The 23312-nt window shown below is 37.1% G+C and overlaps 1 protein-coding gene across 6 annotated transcripts in view; it reads right to left on the bottom strand.

Annotated features, from left to right (window-relative positions):
- Positions 1–1457: 1457 nt before the first annotated feature.
- INPP5F (inositol polyphosphate-5-phosphatase F) overlaps positions 1458–23312 on the bottom strand; it is a 949391-nt gene continuing 927536 nt past the window's right edge. For 5 of the 6 annotated variants that reach the window (XM_048944056.1, XM_048944054.1, XM_048944057.1 and 2 more), the window contains exons 3-20: positions 18464–18600; positions 17602–17730; positions 16874–17041; positions 16526–16582; positions 15286–15484; positions 14798–14977; positions 14437–14504; positions 13971–14095; positions 12741–12818; positions 12165–12285; positions 10582–10710; positions 8980–9097; positions 8245–8443; positions 7631–7702; positions 7467–7540; positions 6191–6319; positions 5401–5488; positions 1458–4119 (exon numbers count right to left, since the gene is read on the bottom strand). In XM_048944056.1, coding sequence (XP_048800013.1) covers positions 2985–4119; positions 5401–5488; positions 6191–6319; positions 7467–7540; positions 7631–7702; positions 8245–8443; positions 8980–9097; positions 10582–10710; positions 12165–12285; positions 12741–12818; positions 13971–14095; positions 14437–14504; positions 14798–14977; positions 15286–15484; positions 16526–16582; positions 16874–16981 — 2880 coding nt within the window. In that variant the 5' untranslated portion in view covers positions 16982–17041; positions 17602–17730; positions 18464–18600 and the 3' untranslated portion in view covers positions 1458–2984. Of the gene's footprint in view, positions 4120–5400; positions 5489–6190; positions 6320–7466; positions 7541–7630; positions 7703–8244; positions 8444–8979; positions 9098–10581; positions 10711–12164; positions 12286–12740; positions 12819–13970; positions 14096–14436; positions 14505–14797; positions 14978–15285; positions 15485–16525; positions 16583–16873; positions 17042–17601; positions 17731–18052; positions 18153–18463; positions 18601–23312 lie in introns of those variants that run through there. The other variant, XM_048944052.1, reaches the window with a different exon arrangement.

Genomic DNA, 23312 nt, shown 5'->3' with positions numbered 1-23312 from the left:
TGATACTTACATAAGCCACATCTTACTATATTAGTATGTTATTAATAATGAAGGGGTTTGTATGAATAATATCAAGTACTAAGAATGGTCTCTATCTTATACTGTACGGTTTGCACTGATGGTCACAAGAATCCCCCCTGCCCTAATATGATTTACAGAACTGGTGGAACAAGGGTGGTTTGAGTGAAATAAATACTGAACTCATACAGAATAATCCATAAAGATGGTACAAGGGTAGGGCTTCTGCCCCCATGGAGAGCTTAAAGTATATGAATCACAGTTAATTCTCGATAAGACTAAATATTCTTTTGTGAACTTTACATTAAGCCTAAGCCACCTTACTTTCTGAGTGAGACAGTGTTAACAGGAAGCTGCTAGTTTATTGCATTTTCTGTTCCAAGCACAATGGTAGCTGCACAGCAGAAGCAACTTGAAATTGTTTTTTTTGTCTGCAACTTAATGGTACTCAATTATAAAGTTTTTTTTTATACACTTTTGACTTCAGCCAATATTGTTTTTTCAGCTTAAAGATGTGTTTATCTAAAACCTGTCTCCACTCTGGGGAAAAATGCAAAAATACAGCCTGTAAGTGTTCTCTTAATGATGATTTTGTTATGATACTGTCTCTTCAAGAAAATAAGACAGCTTATAGAAGAAGTGAGCTCCAGTGTGCAGTGTCACACGGCTGCTTCCTCTACTTTCTGAAGCTGCTAGATAACCTTGGCAACAGCAACAAAGGCTAGTGAAATTTTAAGGTGGGTGTATGGTATGTACACTGGAGAGTGCTGCTCACTTCATAGTGAAATGTATGGAGGGAGCACGGAGAAACCCTGTTTTGGCTGCACAGTTGCAATGAGGTGTTTTGTAGCTTCCTTTCCCTGTTTGCAAAGCCTTTAGAAGGCTAGCCAAGGCGAGGTGAGTTGGTCTTATCGCTTTCAGACATGCCCTTGCCTCTGCCTTAGTATCAGGCCTCCTTGAAACTGAAAGCTATTTCAAGCATTAAGAGTATGTTAATGTTTATCACACATTAACTGACAGATTCTGAAAGCGGTCAAGGCCAGGTCGGATGGTGGGTGCAATCAGCCCCCAGTCAGAGTAGTAGAAGCAGATGAGCTTTAAAGTTCTCCCCAAGCCCTTCTGTGCTTGTATGAATGCAAATATTCGCATGGGTCAGTTTCTCTTTCCTACCAAAATGACAAAATTTCTTCCAGCTACTCCAGCTTTGTGGGAATTCTCCCTCCCCCAGAAGCTATGCAAGTTCTGTGTCATTTTCAGCAGTTTCTTAGGAGCATTTTCTGGATATATCTATGACTTTTCCCCTTCAGGCTAATGTTGTAGCACTGCAGCTCCAGGAGAAAATGATAAAAGGTCTCTGCCAGATAAAGGGTCAAAGCAACCTACCCCCTCCTTTGAAACTTAACCTTCCAGACTTATATAGTAGCATATACCTTGACAACATGCACGGAAGCAGCTTTGGGTTCTACTTTTTTTATTAAAATATCTCATATATTGCTTACATTAAAATACAGCAGTAGTTTAATTTTAAATAGAGCCACAAGTATAGACACTCAAAAAATCCCAAACCCACATCACTTCAGTAAAACAAATAAATAAAGTTTCAGACAGTTCAGTTTAGATGAAGATCAGACAATGATCTCAGATGAACAAGTCCTAAGACACTGTACTAGCCTACCCATGACACTACTTTTAAAAACACCACGTGCAGCCTACCTACAGTACATGGACTAGAACAGAGAGGCACTGGCTCTGTAACAGTGGTTAGAGTAGGTAGAGTTATGAACCACAGCATAGCGACATCTGCTTTGGGGTAATGTCCTGCACGAGGATGGCAGTGCAAGGCATTTCTGGACAGAATAATCTTTTGACACATATATGTGCTGTTTGGTGTTTTTCTTTTAAACCTGGTTCCCAGCATGAGTGCAAGGTTAGCCTTATTCTGCAAGTATGCAAAGCTTGAGCTGGTAATGAATTTGGTTTTGATTAGATGATAAAGACAACTATGCTCTGATGTCAACACTGACTTTATGAAACATTTGCCTTCTGTTTTAAAGGTTACATCTTTCCAGCTGGACAATTAGAATATACAAGGAGAGTGACAGCATGGGGGGGTCACAATGCTTGAAGTTCAGGTATCTGGCTGGTCTTGTGTTACACTAACTCAAAATGTGAGTGTATTGCCACTACCTAGAATTTGGATAAAGGGTGTGGAACAGCTTTAATCTGGAAAAAAAAAAATAGAGCATTTGCCTCACTTCCCTTTACCTCAAATCTACAAGATAAATTTGCACTGCAGGATTGTGGATATTTCAGATTGTATCAGGATATCATATCTTTACGGAAAGTGGCCCAGGCAGTGTGGAAAGAAAAGAACAGTGAGAAGTCTTAATTGCTGATTAACGTAATTAAATACAAAAACAAAAAAACAAAAAAGCACATTTCTCATTGTAGAGGCACAATTCATAGAAAATTGCATCTAAAACTTCAATGGAAACAAGTAAAAATATTAGTCCAAAAATAAATAACATGTAATCTACTATTAAGAAGTTATTTTGCTGGTGCAGTGCAAGGTAAGTAAGGTCACAGAAGTGCAGTACAATAACCATTTGAGTATAAATATTCTCTACATAAGTCAGAAGAGCTACAAAATTAATCCCAAAAAAACACCTGTGCAACAGATTTAAGATAAACAGCATGCTTACTAAGTCCCAGTGTCTAAACTACCTGTTCAAACATGATTTACCCTTCTTTTGTCTCAGCTGCCTAAGGGAATTCTGAAGCCAGAACCAAATTCATTTGCATCTCTTGCACTGTAAACAAGTAATCCATATTTTTGATCCCGTTATTCATTAGCAGTTAATGCTACAGTGAACTCCAATATAGGGTTCTTGGGTTTTTGTTAGGGTGTTTTTTTTTTAAGTATTGGTATATTAAAAGCCACAACAAGAAGAACACTCCATTAACAACTAAATTTGAATTATTCGTGTCTGACATTGTGTAAACATTTCTTTCAGTTCTTTTTGTTTGATTTCATGTAGAGCGTCTGATTCTGCAGGGCTCTTCTGGACCTTTGCCACAGCAAAATTAATTCCTTGAGTCAATCCTGCTTGTGTGATGTTTGCAACCTGGACCATGGAACTGCGAATTTTAGCAAAAGGAGATACAGCCCTGCTGCTGCTACTGTCAGCTGGAGAAGGAGTTGTGTGGAGTCCTGTCTCAGGGATACCAGAAGCAGATCCTGGGCTTCTGTGAGATTTAGTGAAGTCAGTCCCATCAACAGCTAAGAGCTGAGGATTTGGCTCAGAAGACTGTACATCCAGCTTGGATGGCCTGGAAGGAATGCCTGTGATAGTTTCAGTCTTGTTTTCTGCTTCCTTACACACATTATTGCTGGTTTCATTTATTGCATGATGTGGCTCTTGAGAGCAAATCTCTGACTCCAAAGCATCTGACATTTTATTTTGAGCATCCTGTACAAACCTCTGGCAGTACACATCAATAGGTTTAGCAAATTCCATCTCTGCACTGTCAGCAGAAGGTTCAGGTACATCTTCACAGTCGGACTGGTTAGCTTGAGTGACATGAATCTCAGTTGGAACATGGATGCTGATGTTCATATCAGTGCTGCTTACAGACTGGGACCGACTGCCCAGCCGTGGAGCTGAGGCAATGATACCACAGCTAGGCAGCACGTAATCTATCTGCCCTATGTTCTCTAGTGAGTCAGTTAACTGGTTGTCCTCGTCAGATTTAGAATTCGTCAGAAAATCATCTGAGTGGAAAGAATCATTATCTGACATTTCTGTATCAGATTCAGCATGGACTTTAGTATCTACTGCTGGATTCTCTAAAGTTTCAAGGCTGCTGTCTGATTTCCAAAGATTAACTTTCAAATTTGGTTTTAAAAAATTAACTTTCACTTCAGGTTTGGTGAAGCTGCCTAACTTCCGAAGATTGCTGATGTTCACGTTGGATTTGGTTTGTTTCACTTTCTGATTGAGAGACGAAAACTTGCTGAGTAAGTAATTCTTGCCTTGTGCCAGGGACCCTCTGTTCTGAGAGCGAATGCCAATGATGTCTTCGTGAGGTTTGCTGCTCTTCCTGGAAGAAAAACCAATCTCTAGTGTCCAACTAAGAGCATTTCATCTATAAACACCAAGTATTCACCATTTTCCAGTCTATTTCCATAGAGATTGGCACTTTACATAAACTGTACCCATATAAGCTCATCAAATTAAAAACAAGAACAAAGGTGTGACAGAACAGCATTCAAAACAAGGCAAAAATATGCAAATAGTTGTAGTTTCAGATGAAACTATTTGATGTCTGTGTCCTTATAATTCCTACTCCGTTTATGATGCAATCTATATTGAGATTTAGGAAAAAAATAAATAAATCAGTATTTAGGGCCTGTAAGCAAAATTTTCTTGCTTCTTTTTCCAGCTGAGCAGAAATTGAAACGATAGCCCAGTAATCAGATGCATAAGAAAGTTACTGAATGCATGCTCTGATGTGTTGTGCAGCACAGCAGTAAACTGTCAAGCAAAAAACATTTTCTAGCTCATGCAGTTTGAACTGCAATGAACTAGTAAAATATATTAGATATCAAGTAGCCTTCCTCTTATTTGTACTCCACTGTTGTTAAATGATTTCTAACACCTCACCAGTATTTGGAGATACGAATTACTTTTAAGTTGATTATATCTCACTAGACAAATTATCCAAAAGAAGTACTTTAGAACTGTCCTCTAAGTGAGCTTGCAAAAATGAAAACTGATGTGCCATTCTGATTAATACACAGGTGTTCATTAGTTCAGATTCCAGCCATCTCAGAGAACAAGCTATTAACTCAGGCACAAAAGTCCATATTTCTTGGGAAGTAAACTACATTCTTCATTTCTGTTTTTAAAGCTTCATACCACAGTTCTTGCATTATCTGTTTCTAGACCATACATTTAAGCAGTTTATTTCTTGTAGGAACAAAAATAAAGCCTTGGACACTTCACATTTACTCAGACTAAATACTTGCATCCCTACATTCTGGTGTACAAGACATTAGCAATTTTTTTCTTTTCCATTTTTGTTGCTTTATAAAGAAATGTAAATTCTAAAAACACCAAGTCTCACACTGTCTACTACTCTAAGACATTCTTAAGAGTTAAACGTCACCTCATCTTCTACCAACGTTCTTCACGCAAGACCCAAAACACTATCTGGGGTTGTTTAACATTTCAGATGATTTAATCTAAAAATATATATTTTTTTCCTAACTAGAAAGCAGGATTCTTTCTTTCTTTTAGGTATCACACATTTTACTGTTGTAATCTTAGCCACTGAGGACAGCAAAATTGGGACAAAGATGTGCATGATTAAAGCACTCACCTTTCCAGCTTTTTCTCAATAATAGGCACATCTGATCCCATTGCTTGCTTTGTGATTCGCAGCATTTCTGCTATGCACTGAAGAGTGTCTGAAATCCAATTAGCAGCCTGTCAGATTTAAAAACTTGACATCTCCTCATCCCAAGATCTAAAATTAGATTTTTTTTTTTGTAACTTAATTAAGGTTGGGTTTCCCCCCCCTATTCTTTAGAGTTACACTCAAGTTGCAACTGATTAAAAGCTTACAAATGAATCTAAGGAAATAGATGCTCCTTAAGCACTGGGTGTAAATGAATCACTGCCATAATACATTTGCAGATGGAACACACACAATTATACTTAGTCTAAATCCTTGATTAAATTCAGTGCTCCAGGTAAAGAGTGATGGTTTTCCCTATTAGAGTTTCTTTTATTTAGTTAAACAAGAAGCAAGAATGTTTCCAGATGTTGCTTTCAGTAACTAAACCAATTTCTTATGCTCATTAGGAGCCAATATGAAGTCTGTTTTATCCTCATATCTACATCTTCGTTACTCCAAAATTGGAGACTTCATTCTAGATGAAAGTATTGCTTAAAACCACATCTGAAGCTTATTTTTCTCTGCTAAAATAGTCACAGTTCAGCGTACACATAGGATATACAGCTTTCTTCCCCTTCCTCCAGTAGAAGAGTTAGTTATATCAAAACAACCTATGGTGGATAAATTTTAACAGCTATGGAAAAGGTTTTCTAGCGAAAGCTGGTATAATTAGTACACTTTCACATATAAAGCTTTTACACAAGAAACAAACCTTTTCCATCTTCATCTGGGTTGCGTACCACAGCTCGAAGGGTGTGAAAATATCCACTTGTGTCCTTGTACTTGTAGTGTAGCCTCATGCAGGAGAACTTGGGTTTGCCAAAGAGAGTAGGCTCAGGCCCTGAGATAAAAACAACATTAGAAATATCCTTGAACGGCATAATGAGAAAGGTATTGTGGAGACTATACCTAAACAAGTAAGAAACACCTTCACGTTTTGTTTAAATAGCACAGGCATTTTAAATGAAAGGTTTTCCACAATAACTAAGTTATCAAATACTTCCAAAGAGCAACTGGACTTCATGCACTTTGTTATAATCCTGCCTGTTTATTACAGACCATCCTCTCAGAGAGGAGAAAAATTCTGCATCTATTCCATCCTATGTCCTAGGAAATGTTTCTGAGAAGATTAAAGAGAGAAAGTTATGTATTCACCAATAAGTTCCACAATTTAAATCAAGTACTTCAACTTTTCAATGCACTTCAAAGGTGCATTGTTCCTATCACTGGACAGCTGGAGGTGTTATGTGTTTTTAGCAAGGTATTTGCTCTTGCTGTTTCAACTTTATTTGGTAAATCAAGGTGTATTGTGGAAATCCACAAGTGAGGCAGACTTTTCCAAAGAATTCTTAGGAATTATACACACATAGTGAGAATTACAGCAAGGAGGTGATAAAATCATGAGGCGTTCTGTAATGGATGATTTAACTTCAGGAAGGGGGGCAACAATAGAAGTTAATCAACATAAAACAATTCCAAAATAGAATTTTCCTTATCAGACCTTACTGAAAAAGAACAAACTTTAAAAAGCTATGAAACAGATCTGAAACACAACTGAGAGACAACTGCTGTATTTGGATCAAATAAAGAAGTCCACCAAATACACATACCTGTAACTGATTACAGAATTTGATCAATCAGTTACTGGCATTTGAGAGATTCATTTTGGTTTGATGAATTGATGGTGTTGGCTTTGGTGCTTTGGTATTTTTTGGAAGAGTTTGAGAGTGCATTTTTGTTGTTGTTGCTTTAGAGCCCTACCAGTGATCAAAGCTTCCATTACAAGCAGGACCAGATCAAAAGATTGTGAAAGAACTCTGGAGTCTTATCAGCAAGAGAGCAAATGTCTAGGATGCACTGCACAGGATGCAACACGTGTGGAAGCTTGCTGTCGTGTGGAAGCTTGCTGTTTCTATTCAAAGCAAACTACAAACTGGGCGAGCTGTTGTTAAGAGCATTCAAGAAACACATGCATTATGTATTCTTACCTATTTCTATTTTTTCCAGTGCTTCAAGGCTTAGCCTTTGGTACTGATTCACCTTGTCAATTTCATCATCGTAACTAGAAAAAGAATCAGAGTTTAAAACTTACTAATTTGAAACAAAGCTAGTAAAAGTAAACTACACAAAGTAAGAGAAGCTGGTAACTTACTAGGCCACGTAGTAGGCAGAATTAGAAAGCAACAGCAGAACATCCACATCTTTATGAGTGGCATCAATGAGACTGAAGGAGGAGAAAAGTTAAAGTTTAGCCTGCAGAAGATCTGACCATTGTTTATCTATTATACTTCAGCATACTCTGAACTTGATAAGGAGACTTATCAACGAAATTAGAATTTATTTATGCTCACTATCATCATGAAGAGCCACCTAGGATTTCCTACTACTCATCTATTACACCAGAATTTAACATGATCCAATGAATTTGAAGTCGAGTTATTGCTTTGTAGAGGAAGAATAAGGAAATACAGATCAAACAGCCCCTTCTGGAACTAAGGGGAGTTAGAAGTCCTGTCTACCACATTCTCCACATATAGCCAGATGATTTTTCAAAAAACTCAAGCACCCACCATTTTTATGGCATCTGAGATAAAACACAAGGTTTCTAAGACCTTTACTCTCACAACTACTCAACTGTAGTTCACAGCTGAACATCTGCACTTGTTTAACATACCAGTTATCAAAGTTATATAACTTGTCAGAAGTAATTAACAGAAGATGTGATAGCAGCTGGTCAGTTATGATTGGTCAGTTCATTCAACAAACCTTGGGTCACAATCAATAAGTGCCCATCCTCCATGGAATTTTTCATCATCTGGTAAAAGCAGTTTCATGTAGCTCTGCAACAACTGACTAATCAATTCCTGATGGCTTCTCAGATTCTCCTTGTGCAGGGCTTCATGCTCTTTCTCTTTTGTAAATATGGAGTAGAGATCCTCTGTTACAGGGATACCCTGCATCAAGTCTAGATTTAAAAACACAAGATATCAATAAGAAGCTGCCAACAGTTCAGCAATATACAACAGTAGTCTGTGAATTGCTTTGTCAGTTCCTCCAGTGGTTCTTAAAATAGTGAGCTGTAATCTTTTTTGCTGACAGAAGACAAAATTGTACCTACAGAGTTCTCAATTCAGGCAACATTCTGTTCAGAAAGATTAATTAACCACTTTTCAAGTATCTACAATTATGAAAGCTTTCCTACATAAATTTGAACCTTCCTTTGTTTAAGAGACGTCACAAGAGAATTAATGCTAAAATTAAGTTAGGAACAAATTCTATAGTGATTTATCCCACATATTGCATATGCTACATATTCCATGGAACTGAGTTGTGTTTAATGTCCAAATGCTTGTTTCCTTTGGTGTCCACTGCAAAGAAATGAATGTTATGTATGTATACACACACCAGGGGCACACAGAAAAAGCAGTCAAAGATAAAGCCAAGATGATTCTGAACAGACTTAAGCACAATAATCTAGTTTAACTGAAGATTTATCCTTACCTATGACTGCTTGCCTATAAGCATCCCTGAAACGATTCAGGTAATATCTGTTTGCAGAATTTACTCCATCCTTCATTACTCCTGCCAGCTTTCTTTCACCAGTCCTTGTGAAGTCACCCTGTTACAAGAACATGCACGTCATGCACACACACAGCTTAGAAGCAGCAGACTTAGCTCAAAAGCTTTGACATCCTGATACTCCAGATTGAACAAACAACAGCTCAGCAGTGATGTTCAAATAACTATTTCCATAGACAAGTTGAGAATAAATGTTCTTAGAAAAGCAAAGTATTTCTCATGGCATCATTTGACTCTTCAGAGAATCTTGTACTTTTGACAGAAATATAATTCTGTGTATAATTGTAATGAAAAGCTAATCAGATAAATGGCACCTAATATTCAAGCCAGACGTTTAATAGCTCAGTTTGGGATGCTCAAACACCTCAAAAAAATTGTTGTCCTTTATCAAACAAACATTATTGAAACAATGGAGCTTACTCAGAATGGTTTGCATCTTTTTTTGCCTCTGCTACTAAAGTAAGCTAACTTCAACATACTGAAAGAAAACAGCAGATATCCACACTGCCTCAGAAACAAATTTCTATGCCTTCTTATGCCTTCTGTGATCTAGAAGGTGAGTAAGAAGCAGCCTTGGTAGTCATACTTCATTAGAGGATTCTGATTATTTTCAGAGAACTTGAGAACTGATATAGAGTAGTTCTAAAAATCCTGATAACTACTGTTATGAACGTCAAGTATATTTCATCTTTAAGTTGAAAGAAATCTCACAATCAAAATGTTAACCCCAATAGTGGGTAGAGATATCCAGCAAGCAGAAGAACTAAAAATTTATGCCTGTAAATCAAGTTTTATCTAGTTAAAGCCAAATACTAGTAGTAAGACAAGAGCGTTGGGCATTTTTGATTGCAATAAAAAGACTAGTGTAACAAACAAATCAAAGTTTAGTAGAGAGATTTAAAAACAGATTTAAGTGTAAAGCATTCTTCCTGCATAGATTTTCTCCAGTACCAGATAGCAGGAATTGTTCCAATGGAACACACAGGAAGTAGCTTCAATTCTACGTCTGTGGTTTTTCAAAGTCATCTAAAAGCTTAAGGAGTGGACAGGAATGGACTTCACACCTGATTCTTTTCTTGTTAGATTGTACTACAACTAATTAAGTAAACTTATGGAACAAAAACTAAATTATTATCATCCTACTATCTACAATAGCCTGATATTAAGTCGCTCAGAGTACTTTTGAAGTACCTCAGCTGTGCTTAAAAGTACTCTAACTCTGCTTACTTAAGTAAAGCATATAATAAATCTTAAACTCTTAGCTCACCTAAGAGCAATGCATCTAGACACGAAACTAACAGAATAAAGTTATCTAGAGCCAGCAGTTCCAAAAGACACCTGGACACTCAAGCCTTCCTCAGCTTTAGTACAAAGTGTTCTTCTGTTAAAAGGCCACAATCTCTGCCAGGAAGACAGAGTAGGTGGATAATTCTTCTTCCATAAGACAACAGCTTTCCATTGGAGGTAAAAACTACAATGTAGCACACTGCTCCATAACAAAACAGGTAACAGTTGACTCTTTACCTTCAAGGCTGCTGTGCCAGCATACTGCCGGCTTATGGCATCCCCGTTGTTTGCCCATATTATCTGGTAGATCCTATTGCATTTCACCGGCAAAGGCTGCTCTGGAGGCATCACACCCAGTTTTTTGAGCTGGAATTTGACATACTTGTTAATATAAATCCTTCTTATGGAAAATATCAGGAGAACGTGAGCTGTTATCCATGTTAAAGTTCTAAAAGGTTAAACAAGCTAATTACTTTTATTACAAAGGTACTCATAGTCAAAGGTTTGGAAATAAAGTGGAATCTCTTTCTAGTTGCAAGAAAAGAAGCATGCCACGAAGATTTTTCTTGTAGACACTAAAGCCAGTAGAGTCACTCCATCTTCAGACTCACTCCTTCCCCAAAAGAAAACTTTAATGGCAACTTGGTATGTTGTGTTTATAATAAAAGCTTGTGTGCTCTTCAGAGCACCCAGTACTTTCAGGTTTTCCCAGGTAAGTCTCAGGTATAACAACTGAAGTCCACTTATTAAATTGGTAAAGCTGTAGAGTTTCCCATTCTGAAATTAATACTATTATACGTAACTGCAGGAGACACTAAATGTTAGACCTACTGTAGTGATACCTGGACAAACCTCAATTTGCAACTTAGAATTAAAAATGCTCAAGTATGTATGTTTGCAACATAGGTTAGAATTGATACAAGGCTATTCATTTACTTTGCAAACCCTATTAAGTTCCCAACTGACGTAAAGCTAATCCTACAGTTCCTAGAAGACACAAAGGAAAGATGCATGTAATTGTAAATATGCCACTTCACATCAATCAACTCCCAGTGTTTTCTCAGTTATGAATTGATTCTTAAGTGCTTTGGCTATAATTTGGGAAGGACAGAGCACATCATAGCTAATATTACAATAATTATTAAAAAAGACCTCTCCACGTTCCATGCAATCACCTATTTAGAAAGATGGCTTTTGAATTTACATTGGTAATGGAAGTAGAAACCTGTTTATTATCTGCAAACAGCAACTGCCAGATAAAAGGCTTAGAGCCATTCAATCTTTGTATTTATGGAAGGCCCACTCTATTTTCTATCCCTTGCTTAAGTACAGCCAGATTTGTTCATTTTAGAAGCTTCAGTGATTCCCCCAACCTATGTTACATTTACAAGTACTATTACATACTGGAGAGGGCAGATTATCAAACTGTCTGGGACACTAACTTTATGTTATTGCACATTTTAAACTGAAATGACTAAATCCAAACAAAAGAATGATCAAGATGTGGACAGTCCCTTCCTCTCTGAAGAAAGAGAGTAGGCACCACTGTTTTAAAACGATTTTGAGTTATATTAGCAGCTTCATGGCTCTCCAAACAGTTTGCAAAGACCCTTTCCAGCAGATGTTAATTTAGCTTTATCCAGTAACAAAAACTTCACTGAGCTGCAGGGGTTGGAAGGGACCTCAAGAGATCAAGTCCAACCCCTCTGCTAAAGCAAGTACCCTGGAATAGGTCACACAAATAGGTGTGTTTCCCTGTGAATAATAGCAAAACTTTGAGGAACTCAATACTTTAAAAAAATGACAGTAGTTATACATGCCTGCTGTTCCATGACCACTCTTGCAATAGCAGCCTGCACTACGTTGGTACGATCCAGACAGTCCATGCAGTTAACTCGAAAAATTCCCTCCTGTTTACAAATCACACCAGCTTGATCAACCCTTTCAAGATTAAAGAACAAACAATTCAGTGAAAGCAGTGTAGTTTATCAGCCCCTACAGACACAGAAAATTTTACACATGGACTATAGTTCAATTTCACTCATCATCACACCGTGTGATGCTTAGCATTAATTATCATTTCTCACTTATTTGAGAAAACACTGTTTTCAACAGTAGGGCTTTCACTCTAGGTTTTATGGGTCAAGTAATGAGCGTTTTCCATAAATGTAAGAAGCCTTAGAAATGTTAAATGCAGTAAACCTCAAGGAGAAAATAGAACCTGAGAATTTTTGCTGTCAGGTGTATAGAAAAGTAATGCTTCTGAACACAGAATACACAGCGATGCACAAATTTGGAACCACAAAACATGTAGTTAGAACAAATTCAAGGTTCTGAATAGGCACTTGTCCCCCTGAAACAACTTAATACAAGCTTGAAAACAGTTAAGTACCTACCAGCACCACTTCATGTCAAGAATAATGTCATGAATGGCATCAGTCAGTGTTTGAACATTTTCAAACTTCATTCCTCGGCTACAATACAGAATTTCATACCAGTTAGTTTGAACTGAAGTAGTGATTTTCTTTGGCATTGCAAGTAACAGAAAACAAATGACATGAAGTATTTAGCTAAGGGAGAGATAGGCAATCCGACAAATGCTGATTCTATAAGGAAAAACACATATGCAGCTATTCAGGCACGAGTACCATTCTGTAATATTTATGGCAGAGTCAACAAAAAAGGATCTGAAGCTGGGATAGCCTGCCCTGCTTTTCCAGCCATCCTATAATAGTAACACCTGCAGACACACCCTCTGACAACCTCTGCCAAGAGTTGTGTTTTCAGTACCCTATTCACTTATGCCATGTGAACAACAGTACTCATTACTACAGTTCTTGGAAGAAAAGTAAGCAAACAGAAATGAAAACTCATTGCTAAGTGTCAGTTCAGGATGTTTACAGAGAAAAATGTGACCTTAAGGACTTTCAGTACTTTTCCCTTTCCCCGCTTTCAGATAATATCTTGTAGTGACAGACTAGGTCAATAATGATTTTCCAGGCCAGATCCATCCCTTATATTAAGTTCGGAAGCAAAGAGTAAAGTGTTTTTAGACAATATATTTGTCCATAACTGCAGTCTGCTTGAGGGAAGCAGGGAAAATACTTGGTTATGCGACAGATCACACGTTTGGGCAGGCTACACAGCACTAGATCATGCCAATGTCAGAGCAGAGTCATGAAAACAGCAGCTATTTATACTGCATTAAAGTAAAATCTTATCTATTTTGTTATAGAACATCATTAGAATTCTCTAAATATGTGATGGGTTCTTCTGGAAGAAAAATACCTTATAGCAATGAATTACATGCAGAATGCTCAACTGTTAGAAAAGCAGGTCAGCCACCAATTCACACTTACAGCATGTAAAGAAACCTTTGCTTAATAAAGCACAGCAACATTAAGATTCACATAACAGTGCACATTTAATGAAGATCAGTGACAAAAATCTACAAAAAGCAATGCTTGTTAATCCCAACTTGAACTTTTTATATTGCTTTACACAAGATATTCTCCCTATTCAAAAGGAAGTGCGTTGCACATGCAGAAGTCAGAAATAACAGCTTCTCTCCTCCCTTTTGTTCTTTGCTTAATAAAAAATGCAAAGCAATTAAGTATGTTTCTTACCAGTGCTCATGGAAGTCAAATGAAACATAGGTCAAATTTGCATTATTGTACAGAAGAACTTGTTTAAGGTAAGCATCTCCAATAATCTTCTCTCTGCCTGTCTGATCCACCAGATTAATAATGACCTGTTCAGAAATGTAGATTTAACACTTGTTACCCTTTGCAATGTGACTCATACAATGCAGTAAGTAGTACAAGAGTCAAAAAAAGATCTGTGATAAGCTATTGTCTTTGATAAGTTGTACTTGAGATCAAATAAGTTCTAGACATTAGCTGAACGTTAGCACAAGAGCTATAAAATGCTAAGGACAGGTATATAAAAGTAGGCTTAAACATCTTTGCAAGTTACCACACCTGTCAGGTAACTCTAAACTGAGATAAGATTCTATTTACGTAGCATCATTCCAGTAATCACAAGAAGCATGCAAAAAACTTTTTGTGAGCTGTTTCACCATGTCACACCCACCTGCTTTTTGTAATTTTTCAGCTGTTCTTCAAAATGTGCACGAAAACAGGACACTGTTTCATTTTCACCTACAAAGCAGAGCAGTGTTAGACAAAAACAGTCTGTTCAGCAGTAAGTTCTCTTTGAAGAATTCATACTCAAATCAATACTCAAAGATAGCCTTGCTTAAAAACAGCACAATACATTCTACAGAATTTCTTTTGCGGTCCATCATCAGTTCTATCAGCTCCAACATTGCTGTTCTACTACTACATTTTATTTGAAAAATCATTCTTCAAGTTTGCTTTCTTTTGCCTTTGAGTTAAGAGCAGGGTGGTGTGGAAGAAACTCTGATTTTGAATTATTCCACTTAGAAACTCACTCTTGTCCAGACGGGGCCGTGGGTTGTATCTATATCCAACTTGGCTCCAGAAAACAGGCACAGAGCCTCTTGTTTGTACAAACGAAAGAGTATGATTATGAACATGAATCAGTTGCTCTGTCTCAACATAATTTGCCACATTTCCATTTTTATCAACACCTCTTCGCTTATACCGCATTCCTAGGAAGAACAAGAATAATGATCACTTCACATTTTAAGTATTAAAATGCCTAAATCCTACATTACTGCTTTTTTTTTTTTCCTTCCCATCCGAACTCTAAAAATAAAAATAAAGGAACTCCAGTCAAAGCCAATGATCAATGGCAAGAGTTTGTCTTGTAGGTTTCAAATTTAAGCACTCTTTATCAAGATGGAAATTCTTCTCAAAACTATCACTCCCAAGGATACATTTGATGCACAATAGAGACTTCCGAAGCTTAGTTTCAGTAACTGCTCTCCTATAAGTAGAGATGGGTACATTTCTTTACCAGCTCTGTGCCGACTCCGTCGTGAAATAAGCACCACGAGGAACGTTGGATGAACATCATCTACACAAGTTGATTCCTGAGGTGGCGTTTCAGGACTGCTCTTCTCATCATCAGAAGATTCACTGTAGTTGACTACAAGTTCTTCAATCTGCACAAATCCTTGTATAATGGGCATAATCCAGAAGTCCACTTCAGTATTCTGAAGGTTACAAAAAAAAAAAAAAAAAAAAAAAAAAAAAAAAAAAAAAAAAAAATCACATTCCATTCCTGTTGGTTCTATATTGTCATGTCCATTATTTCTCCCATTTCTCATTTATATACAGCTGCTTCACATCCCCTTCAATTTTTAAATAGCTTTTGTCGTATCTTTGTCTTATTTCTGTAAAAGGTATCAGCATTTTTCCCTGTTGGTTGGAGGACTTTTAAACTAGGAATAAGATAAAGAAAGCAACTTAAGATTTTTCTTCCTCCTGTGGAAATGAAGCAAGATAGAACAAGGCTAAGCAGAAATTTTTTAACAAATGAAGACAGATACAAGACATACAGTAAGGTGTCAGCTAGCATCTTTAAAAGAACCTATTACTTGGCCCAACCTCAAATGGATTAAGTAGTTACAGTTCACTATTTTGTCCAGGAGACCATATGCTGAAGAAAAAGAAGTATAGAATCATAGAATCCTAGAATCACAAGGTTGGAAAGGACCTACAAGATCATCCAACCATAAGTAGTTACTGTATGTCTCTCTTCAATTCTGTTCATTAGTCAGGAAACCTCATTTATCTAATCTGAAAAGAAGTTCAAAATAACTTGTTCCACACTACTATTTATGCTGATCAGCTATTCTTTGCAAGGATAAAAGCAGTATTCTCCACTTCAGGAGATAAAAATCATTCCATCATTTAAATAAGAAAAGCTTTAGAATAGATCTGAAGTTTACATTCACACAACAGCACAAACTGGCATATCACAGCTTATTCTGCACTGTTTTATTAAAATAAGCCACCTAAGGTGAGTTTATTTGTTAACTAGCACGGAACATGGGCTAACTGAAAGTTTGGCTGGAGGAAGAAGGGAGCATCACTTGCCTGGTAGGTCAGTTGCAGAAGGCCATCCCCGATTGCGACCAATCTAAACATGTTTTTAAGTCAACTTCTATGTGGCCTTAAAATACACATTGTAACTGAAATTCTTCTTAGAAGTAGTACTTAAAAAAAAACAGCTTTTGTTAGAAATAACTTACATCAGTGACGATAAGATCTTCAATCATGTGTTTGTTCCAAAAGAATCTGTCATCAACCTGTTTAAAACAGAGGCATTTTTTGCAACAGTATTCAGAAATACTCCTAGCAAAGACACCAACATTATTGACCACAGCTGCACACACAAGTTCAGCATTCACTGCTTTTGAATATAACAGTTCAATTCAGAGCATGCTGCTAGAAACTTTTACTTCATTCTCATGCATTGAATCCAGCAAGAGGGCAAAATCTTCAGTTACTGTAGACTGTGCTACCTGAGGGTGTGATGAGTCAAGTTTTGACCAGCAATTTTTCCATTATGTGTGCAGTTCATGATGTAGAACACTTACTTTTCGCCAGAGTGGCAAGTCGGTTTTCTCACACGCACTCTGTCTCTGCACAGAATTTGTTAGATCATAGGTAAGGCTGTAGTAAAAAGAATCTGAATCCATGAACATTTTGAATAATTCCTCCAACAGTCTCTTCTCCAACCTCTCTTTCTCTTTGCTTTCTTTAATCTGAAAGGAAAGTAATGGCTTTATGTCTTATCAAAAGAAGATTCTAGCCACATTTGCAAAATATCATTTCTAAACTTGTGAAACATTTTCTCATTCTGTCTTCTAATCTTAATGTCCTTTAGATTTTTCAAATCCAAAAAACAGTGTCAGAAGTGTTGAGTTTGTTGGGTCTTTTTTTTTCTTCAAGATGGTATGAGGTTCTCTGAGAAATGGTGTGCCAAAATTTGTCTAGCTTTATGGTAGTACATATACATGCAGAGCAATTTGCAGAAGTTTAGAAACCCACTAGAAACAAGTCTGGGTAAGATGACATTTCATTAGAAAATGCTCAGCAATTATATGGTTACAAAATATAAAAATAGAAGAGCAACAGTGAAGTAATAAAAAATGAAATCAAGCTTAAGACAAGGTAGATATACATTTTAGTCCCACAGATTCTCTTTCCAGGTCTTACTACTACTTACTACTTGATTACCCATCCATCATAACCTCCGAGTTACCAAATAAACATTTTGGAAGGAAAATAAAATAAAATAAAAATAATCAGTAAAAAGCCTTACCTTCTTTTTATTTGGAGCAGATACATTTGATTTAATTTGTGTAAGAGTCTTCAGCAGAAACTTTGAGTCATCTGGGGACTGCGTAATCTTCTCTGGCTTGTTTATTCCAAAATGGTGCTTTTTACAAAGCTAAGTAATAATGATATTGAATTAAAATCAATATGTACTCTGCATAAAATCCAATGAAATTTTAATTAAAGTTTACGAAGTCCACATACTTGGGGAAGAAGCTCTGTAACACAGGAGGAATGTACAGATTTCCATCTACAGCATAATTCTCTTCCTCCTTTTTAAAAAGCTATTTCCCCCTGTGATTGTTTGTCTGCTTCCATTTTACATTAGCTGAGTATCCAGACCCACCTCAACTTATTACCAAACCCTTAAAGTGAATTAGTATTATTCAGTTGAATGCTTTTAACCATTCACTTTATGAAAAAAACACAAAACTTACACAATGTTTAAAGCAAGGATTTCCCTTGAAGCCAACTCATGGAATTAATATCCCACAGCAAGATGGAAACAAGAACATCCATGAAAAAGTATATGCTCTCCTGATTCAGAAAAGAAAAAACATGTTCTCCTTGCAAAAGGCAAACACATGAAGTCCTATGGATATTCAAATGATCTGAGGAGCAGCTGAGTTGAAGGCACACTGGAGTGGGCAGTGCAGATCTGAATGTTTACACAGGTTTCTACATACAGAAACATCTAGTGGATGCATACAGTCAGTGTGCATCACTGTAAAGTGATGGGCTTTACTGAAAATCCTGCCACCTTCATGCTTAAGAGGTGGTCAGCAGAACGTGTTTGGTTTTTTAAAAACAAAAAAAAAGGAAAGCCAGTATATTGAAGATACTCATACCTCCAATTCCAGATCCTGAGGTTCTGTTTCAGAAAGTGGAATCACTGCAACCTTTGTTATTTTGTACACCTCGTGATCTCCTGGAAGTTTGCCAATCAATGCTTTCTGACGAATTAGAAGTAGCCACCATGGTAAATCTGGAGAAAGATTAGTAAAGCCTTACTGTAAAGTTATTTACTTCAATTAACCTGTCAAATTTTTTCTCACAGTGTAAAATCCCCTGCCAGGAGTTAATTGATGAGAAGAATCCAGTGAATGATGATTTGCTGCTGCCACGTTTTGCCACTGCACATTACAAGAACAAATCATCTCCTGAAAAGATTACTTATTCTCACAAAGAGGTAGTGTAGTTGCCATCAGTGAAGCAGAGAGACATTTTCCACAGACATCCATCAAAGGCAAAATTACCTCTAGGATGATGGGCATCCCCAACATTCCAAGTGGCAGCACAACTTGAAATGAACAGTTGGATCTCACCGGGCAGCAAGCTATGCTTTTCCCTTCATAACTTCTCTTGCACAGAAAAACAGAAGACAGACTACTTCTCCCACCTGAGTTTAAGTGGAGAGGTCCTATGCAAGCATTAAAAGCTTGCTGCCATAGACCGATATGCTTCCACAACTGACAGTTCACAGTATTATGCTTTGAAAAATATCTATATTCCATATGCTTTATCTATATTCTATATGCTTTATCTAGTCTATTTGCCTTGCACAGTAGATTCTATATCCAGTTTAAGCCTCTGAGTTCCTTAGGGGAAAAAAAAAAAACAAAACATGAAAAAGTGTTAAGTTACAGTAAATTCTCAATGTACTTTCAGCTTAGAATCAAAGCTTCAAAGTTAAAAGCATCTTTCCAATAACAGCAGTTCAATCTTTAATGTTTCTGCCCAAAGCAGATGATGTGTTTCAGCAACAGTTTGTTCATCTAAAAAACACGCGCTGTGACAACACACTGTTTCAATTGTGTATCACCATCTTTGGAATAATATCAGCCTGTAATACAAGGAGCACCATGCTTTTGTAAATTACAGTTTCCCAAAAGTACAAATGTGCTCTGACAACCAGGGAAGGAGGATATGAAGTCATGCACTGATTGTTCAGTTACACCAACTTCCAAGAGCATTTCTGCACTACTTCCTGAGCAGAGAATCAAAACCATCACCTCTGGAGTCACAGAGGTGGTTCAGGTTGGCAGGGAACTCAGGATGTCATCCTGCTCTAACAGGGGAAGCTTTGAGGTTAGACCACATTTTTCCACACTGTCACATAATCACAGCCTCCTAAAAAATGAGTTAACTGCACAAATGATGGTCAATGGATAAAAGATAAGGACATGAGAATGAGAGTGGACACCAGCAAAAAGGTTATCCTTACTGACAGCAGGTGTGAAAGAGCTGTTTAGTACACGTACAAGCAACATGACTGACAACCACTCTTGCCTTCAGCTTGACACCTCATAACCATGGGATAGGGTGAAAGTAATAAATGTGAGTTTTTTATACTTTTATCTATAAAGTAGCTCTAGGTTTTTTAGATTGTTTTCTACTGGGCAGAACAATCAGGTTTCTGCAAATCCAGTTCAATCCAAGCTTAACACAGGGGTAGAAAACATAGCATCCAGACATTCTCACTGAACACTATACTCTTATTTATTCCCCCTTATGGAGGTTTAACCACACAATTCAAACCTATGAAGAGATCAGCATGTCAACAAATAAAACAGATTTGTAAAGAAAGGATACCATCTAAATCTCCAGCAAAATAATCAGAATGACACCATTACAAAAAATAAAAAAAAGGTATCTCATATTGCCTTAATAGCAGTAAACAAGAACTCAACACAGCCAAGTGAGTTCTGTTACCTTTGAGTGCATTTTTCTAAAAAAGACATGGTTATCTTGGCATTCGTTTCAAAACTCCATTTATATTACAGCCACAGCCAAGGAATGTTAAAAAATAAAACAAAATAACAACAGAAGTTTCCTGGCAGGCCAAAAGAAAACGGGCAAGAATCAAGGTATGCAGATAAAAAATGCCCCCAATTAAAAACTACAGCAACAACCACAGAAACTCAGTGTAATTGCCAGGAATGTCCAGATAAGAGTAGTGCTTCTACAGTTTAAAAAGATAGTTATGTAAAACTTTTTCATTAAGAACAGAAGAAGGCTATAGCTACATGTCCTTCCATAAGCTACATGTGTTAGGTCATCCACCAAGATCCCACGGTTTGTTTTTGTTGCTTTTCTTTTTTTAAAACCATGTTATGAACTATGGCAGAGCAGCAACAATTGATGTAAAGCACTGTATCTAAAGTAAGCCATCACCTCTCATTCCTCACTGAAAGAGGAATTTAGCTCTGCTTTTGCATTACTGCCAGCACACCACTGCTGTGTAATTTATTTTCTAATGTTTCTCAAAGCATTTCATTTCCCCAAGTGCCTTTTAGCAATGATTAGTCTTAAACTGTGCGTAAGTTTAATACAAGTGACACTTCTTGCAAGTATTTTGGCCCTAACAAAAAAATACTATGGTATCATTTTCTATTTGCTAATTTAAGAAGATGAGATGAAAGCCAAGAAAACGTTTTAAATTGCTGATTGGATTAAGTTAGAGGCAGCAGCAGTTGCACTTCAGTGACGGTATTTCAGATGCTGAACCACAGGTCTCAGTGGCATGGCAACAAAAGAGCTTTCCCTTCCTGGAGACAGGGAGGGAAGTATTTCACTTCCTTTTTGCTTACAGAATCTAAGCAAACTTGACAGTAACGTTTTATTCAGGTCTTAATCAACCCACATAAGAAAACCAAACTGATAAGGGTGCATACATTAAACTGCATTTTAATTACAAGATAGAGAAATGTTTGATTGCAGTGCGGAGTTATGCGGAATTTAGCTGGCACTAAGAAGTCCAGGACTGGTTATAGTTTGATACATGCCATTAACTCTGAGCATATTCTAATAAATGTTTGATTAACTAATCTCTAATCAAAACTGATTACAACTTTTACATGGGATCTTCCACCACTGAAAAAAAAAAAAAAAAAAAAAACCAGAAAACACGTGGACTAGCAAACAACAGCACTAGTAGTAACTTCAGTGGTCAGAAGCCAAAGTCATACTAACAAAGTGAAGGAAATCAAAATTGCTAAAGCAGATCAGCGAATCTCAACTAAGAATTTGATTCCAGGCTACCATTACCACTTCAGTGGTGAAAGTAGCTACTTTCACTACTAACAAGAAATATCCTCTAGTCATGTATTGGAATTTCTGCTAAAGGAATTTGAATGGTTATATTTTGTACATGCATAAATAAACTGGACGACATAACATTATTAATATTCTGTAATTGATAGCATGTCTATGCAATAAATGTTCTTCCTAAATAGAGGCAAGCACATGCACATACTATTCTAATGATGTATACCAAGAAAATGTGCAATGTTACACTTCACACATTATCTTCATAATATATCCTGAATCCCCTCCCATTTGTATTCTTATTTTCAACCCATATTTTCTCATAAGTCATCTTGGGATAGGCCAACAGAGGGTAAGAGACCACATCCCAATATTCATGGTGTTTTTTCCTTCCTTAAAAACCATCTTATTGTTTAAGGAACTTCAGTACTGGGGAAGAAGCAAACTATAACTTAAGTAGATTTTATCTTAATTGAGCGCACAATTATGTCCAGACATACAATTGATTCTCTCAAGCAAAAAAATGTTTCAAAGAATTAAAAAGGACAACCACGCAATATTGGCTGGTTTCTCACCAGACTGCTTCCCTGCCAAGAAACCTTTCCTACACATTCTTCTGTGCTAGGCCAGCAATAAAGGCAGAAGATTTAAAGTAAATTAAATCTCATCCCTAGTTACAGCAATTTGGCAGATTCCAATGCTAAATTAAGAACATCCCTGTAGTCAGTTTTAGGTTATTTCAAGGTCACTTCAGCATTACTCCAGCATTCTTGCATTAAGTGGATCTTTTGAGAACATGTAAGGATCTGTGTCTTGGATAGGGAATATGGGCTTTGGGCTTACTGACAGCTTAATAGCATACTGGCAGCAACTTTCATTCTTAAGAAAGTATTTAAAGTTTACAGTATTAGTCAATAATCACAGAATCACAGAATTGTAGGGGTTGGAAGGGACCTCCAGAGATCATCGAGTCCAACCCCCTGCCAAAGCAGGTTCCCTACAGCAGGTCACACAGGTAGGCATCCAGGCAGGTCTTGAACATCTCCAGAGAAGGAGACTCCACCACCTCCCTGGGCAGCCTGTTCCACCTAAGATGCTCAGCAGGACAATCCCATAAAGGAACCTAATTATCCAAGAGTTCAAAATAAGTTTTCTGATCTTTCTTGTCCAGGTGAAAGAGATAGGGAAAGAAAAAGGGAAGAAATCAGAGCAACAGGTCCTCCTGATTCTGCTGACACAAGTGAGGTTTGGAAGAAAAGTATTTCATCCAGCTTGCAGTGCCCAGGACTGTTACCAAGTATGGAAATAACGGTCCAGCACTTAAATATTTATACAATTCTTACTGATAAAGTTTCCAGGTGACAAAGATTGATACACAAATAAGTAATGAAGACAGTTACTGTTACAGTGTTAGATGACTCAGCTGAAGGACTACATAGAACTATACCTGAACATAATCAAGTGACAGTTCATTGACAATAGCTTGTTTAAAAAGACCTACTTAGGCCGTTTCAGTCAGCTCTCCTATTTTGACTACAGTGCAATGACGATTCTCTCTTAGTGGCTGCCCACTAGACAGCTGCATCATTAAAGGCCTCAACATGCACAAGAACAGACCATAAGCACTTTGTGTGTTATTTAAAAAAGGCA

The sequence above is a fragment of the Lagopus muta genome, chromosome 5 (assembly GCF_023343835.1).
Source record: "Lagopus muta isolate bLagMut1 chromosome 5, bLagMut1 primary, whole genome shotgun sequence".
Classification (NCBI taxonomy): Eukaryota; Metazoa; Chordata; class Aves; order Galliformes; family Phasianidae; genus Lagopus; species Lagopus muta.
The sequence above is the reverse complement of the archived record's forward strand: the minus strand, read 5'-3'. Positions and strand labels throughout refer to the sequence as shown.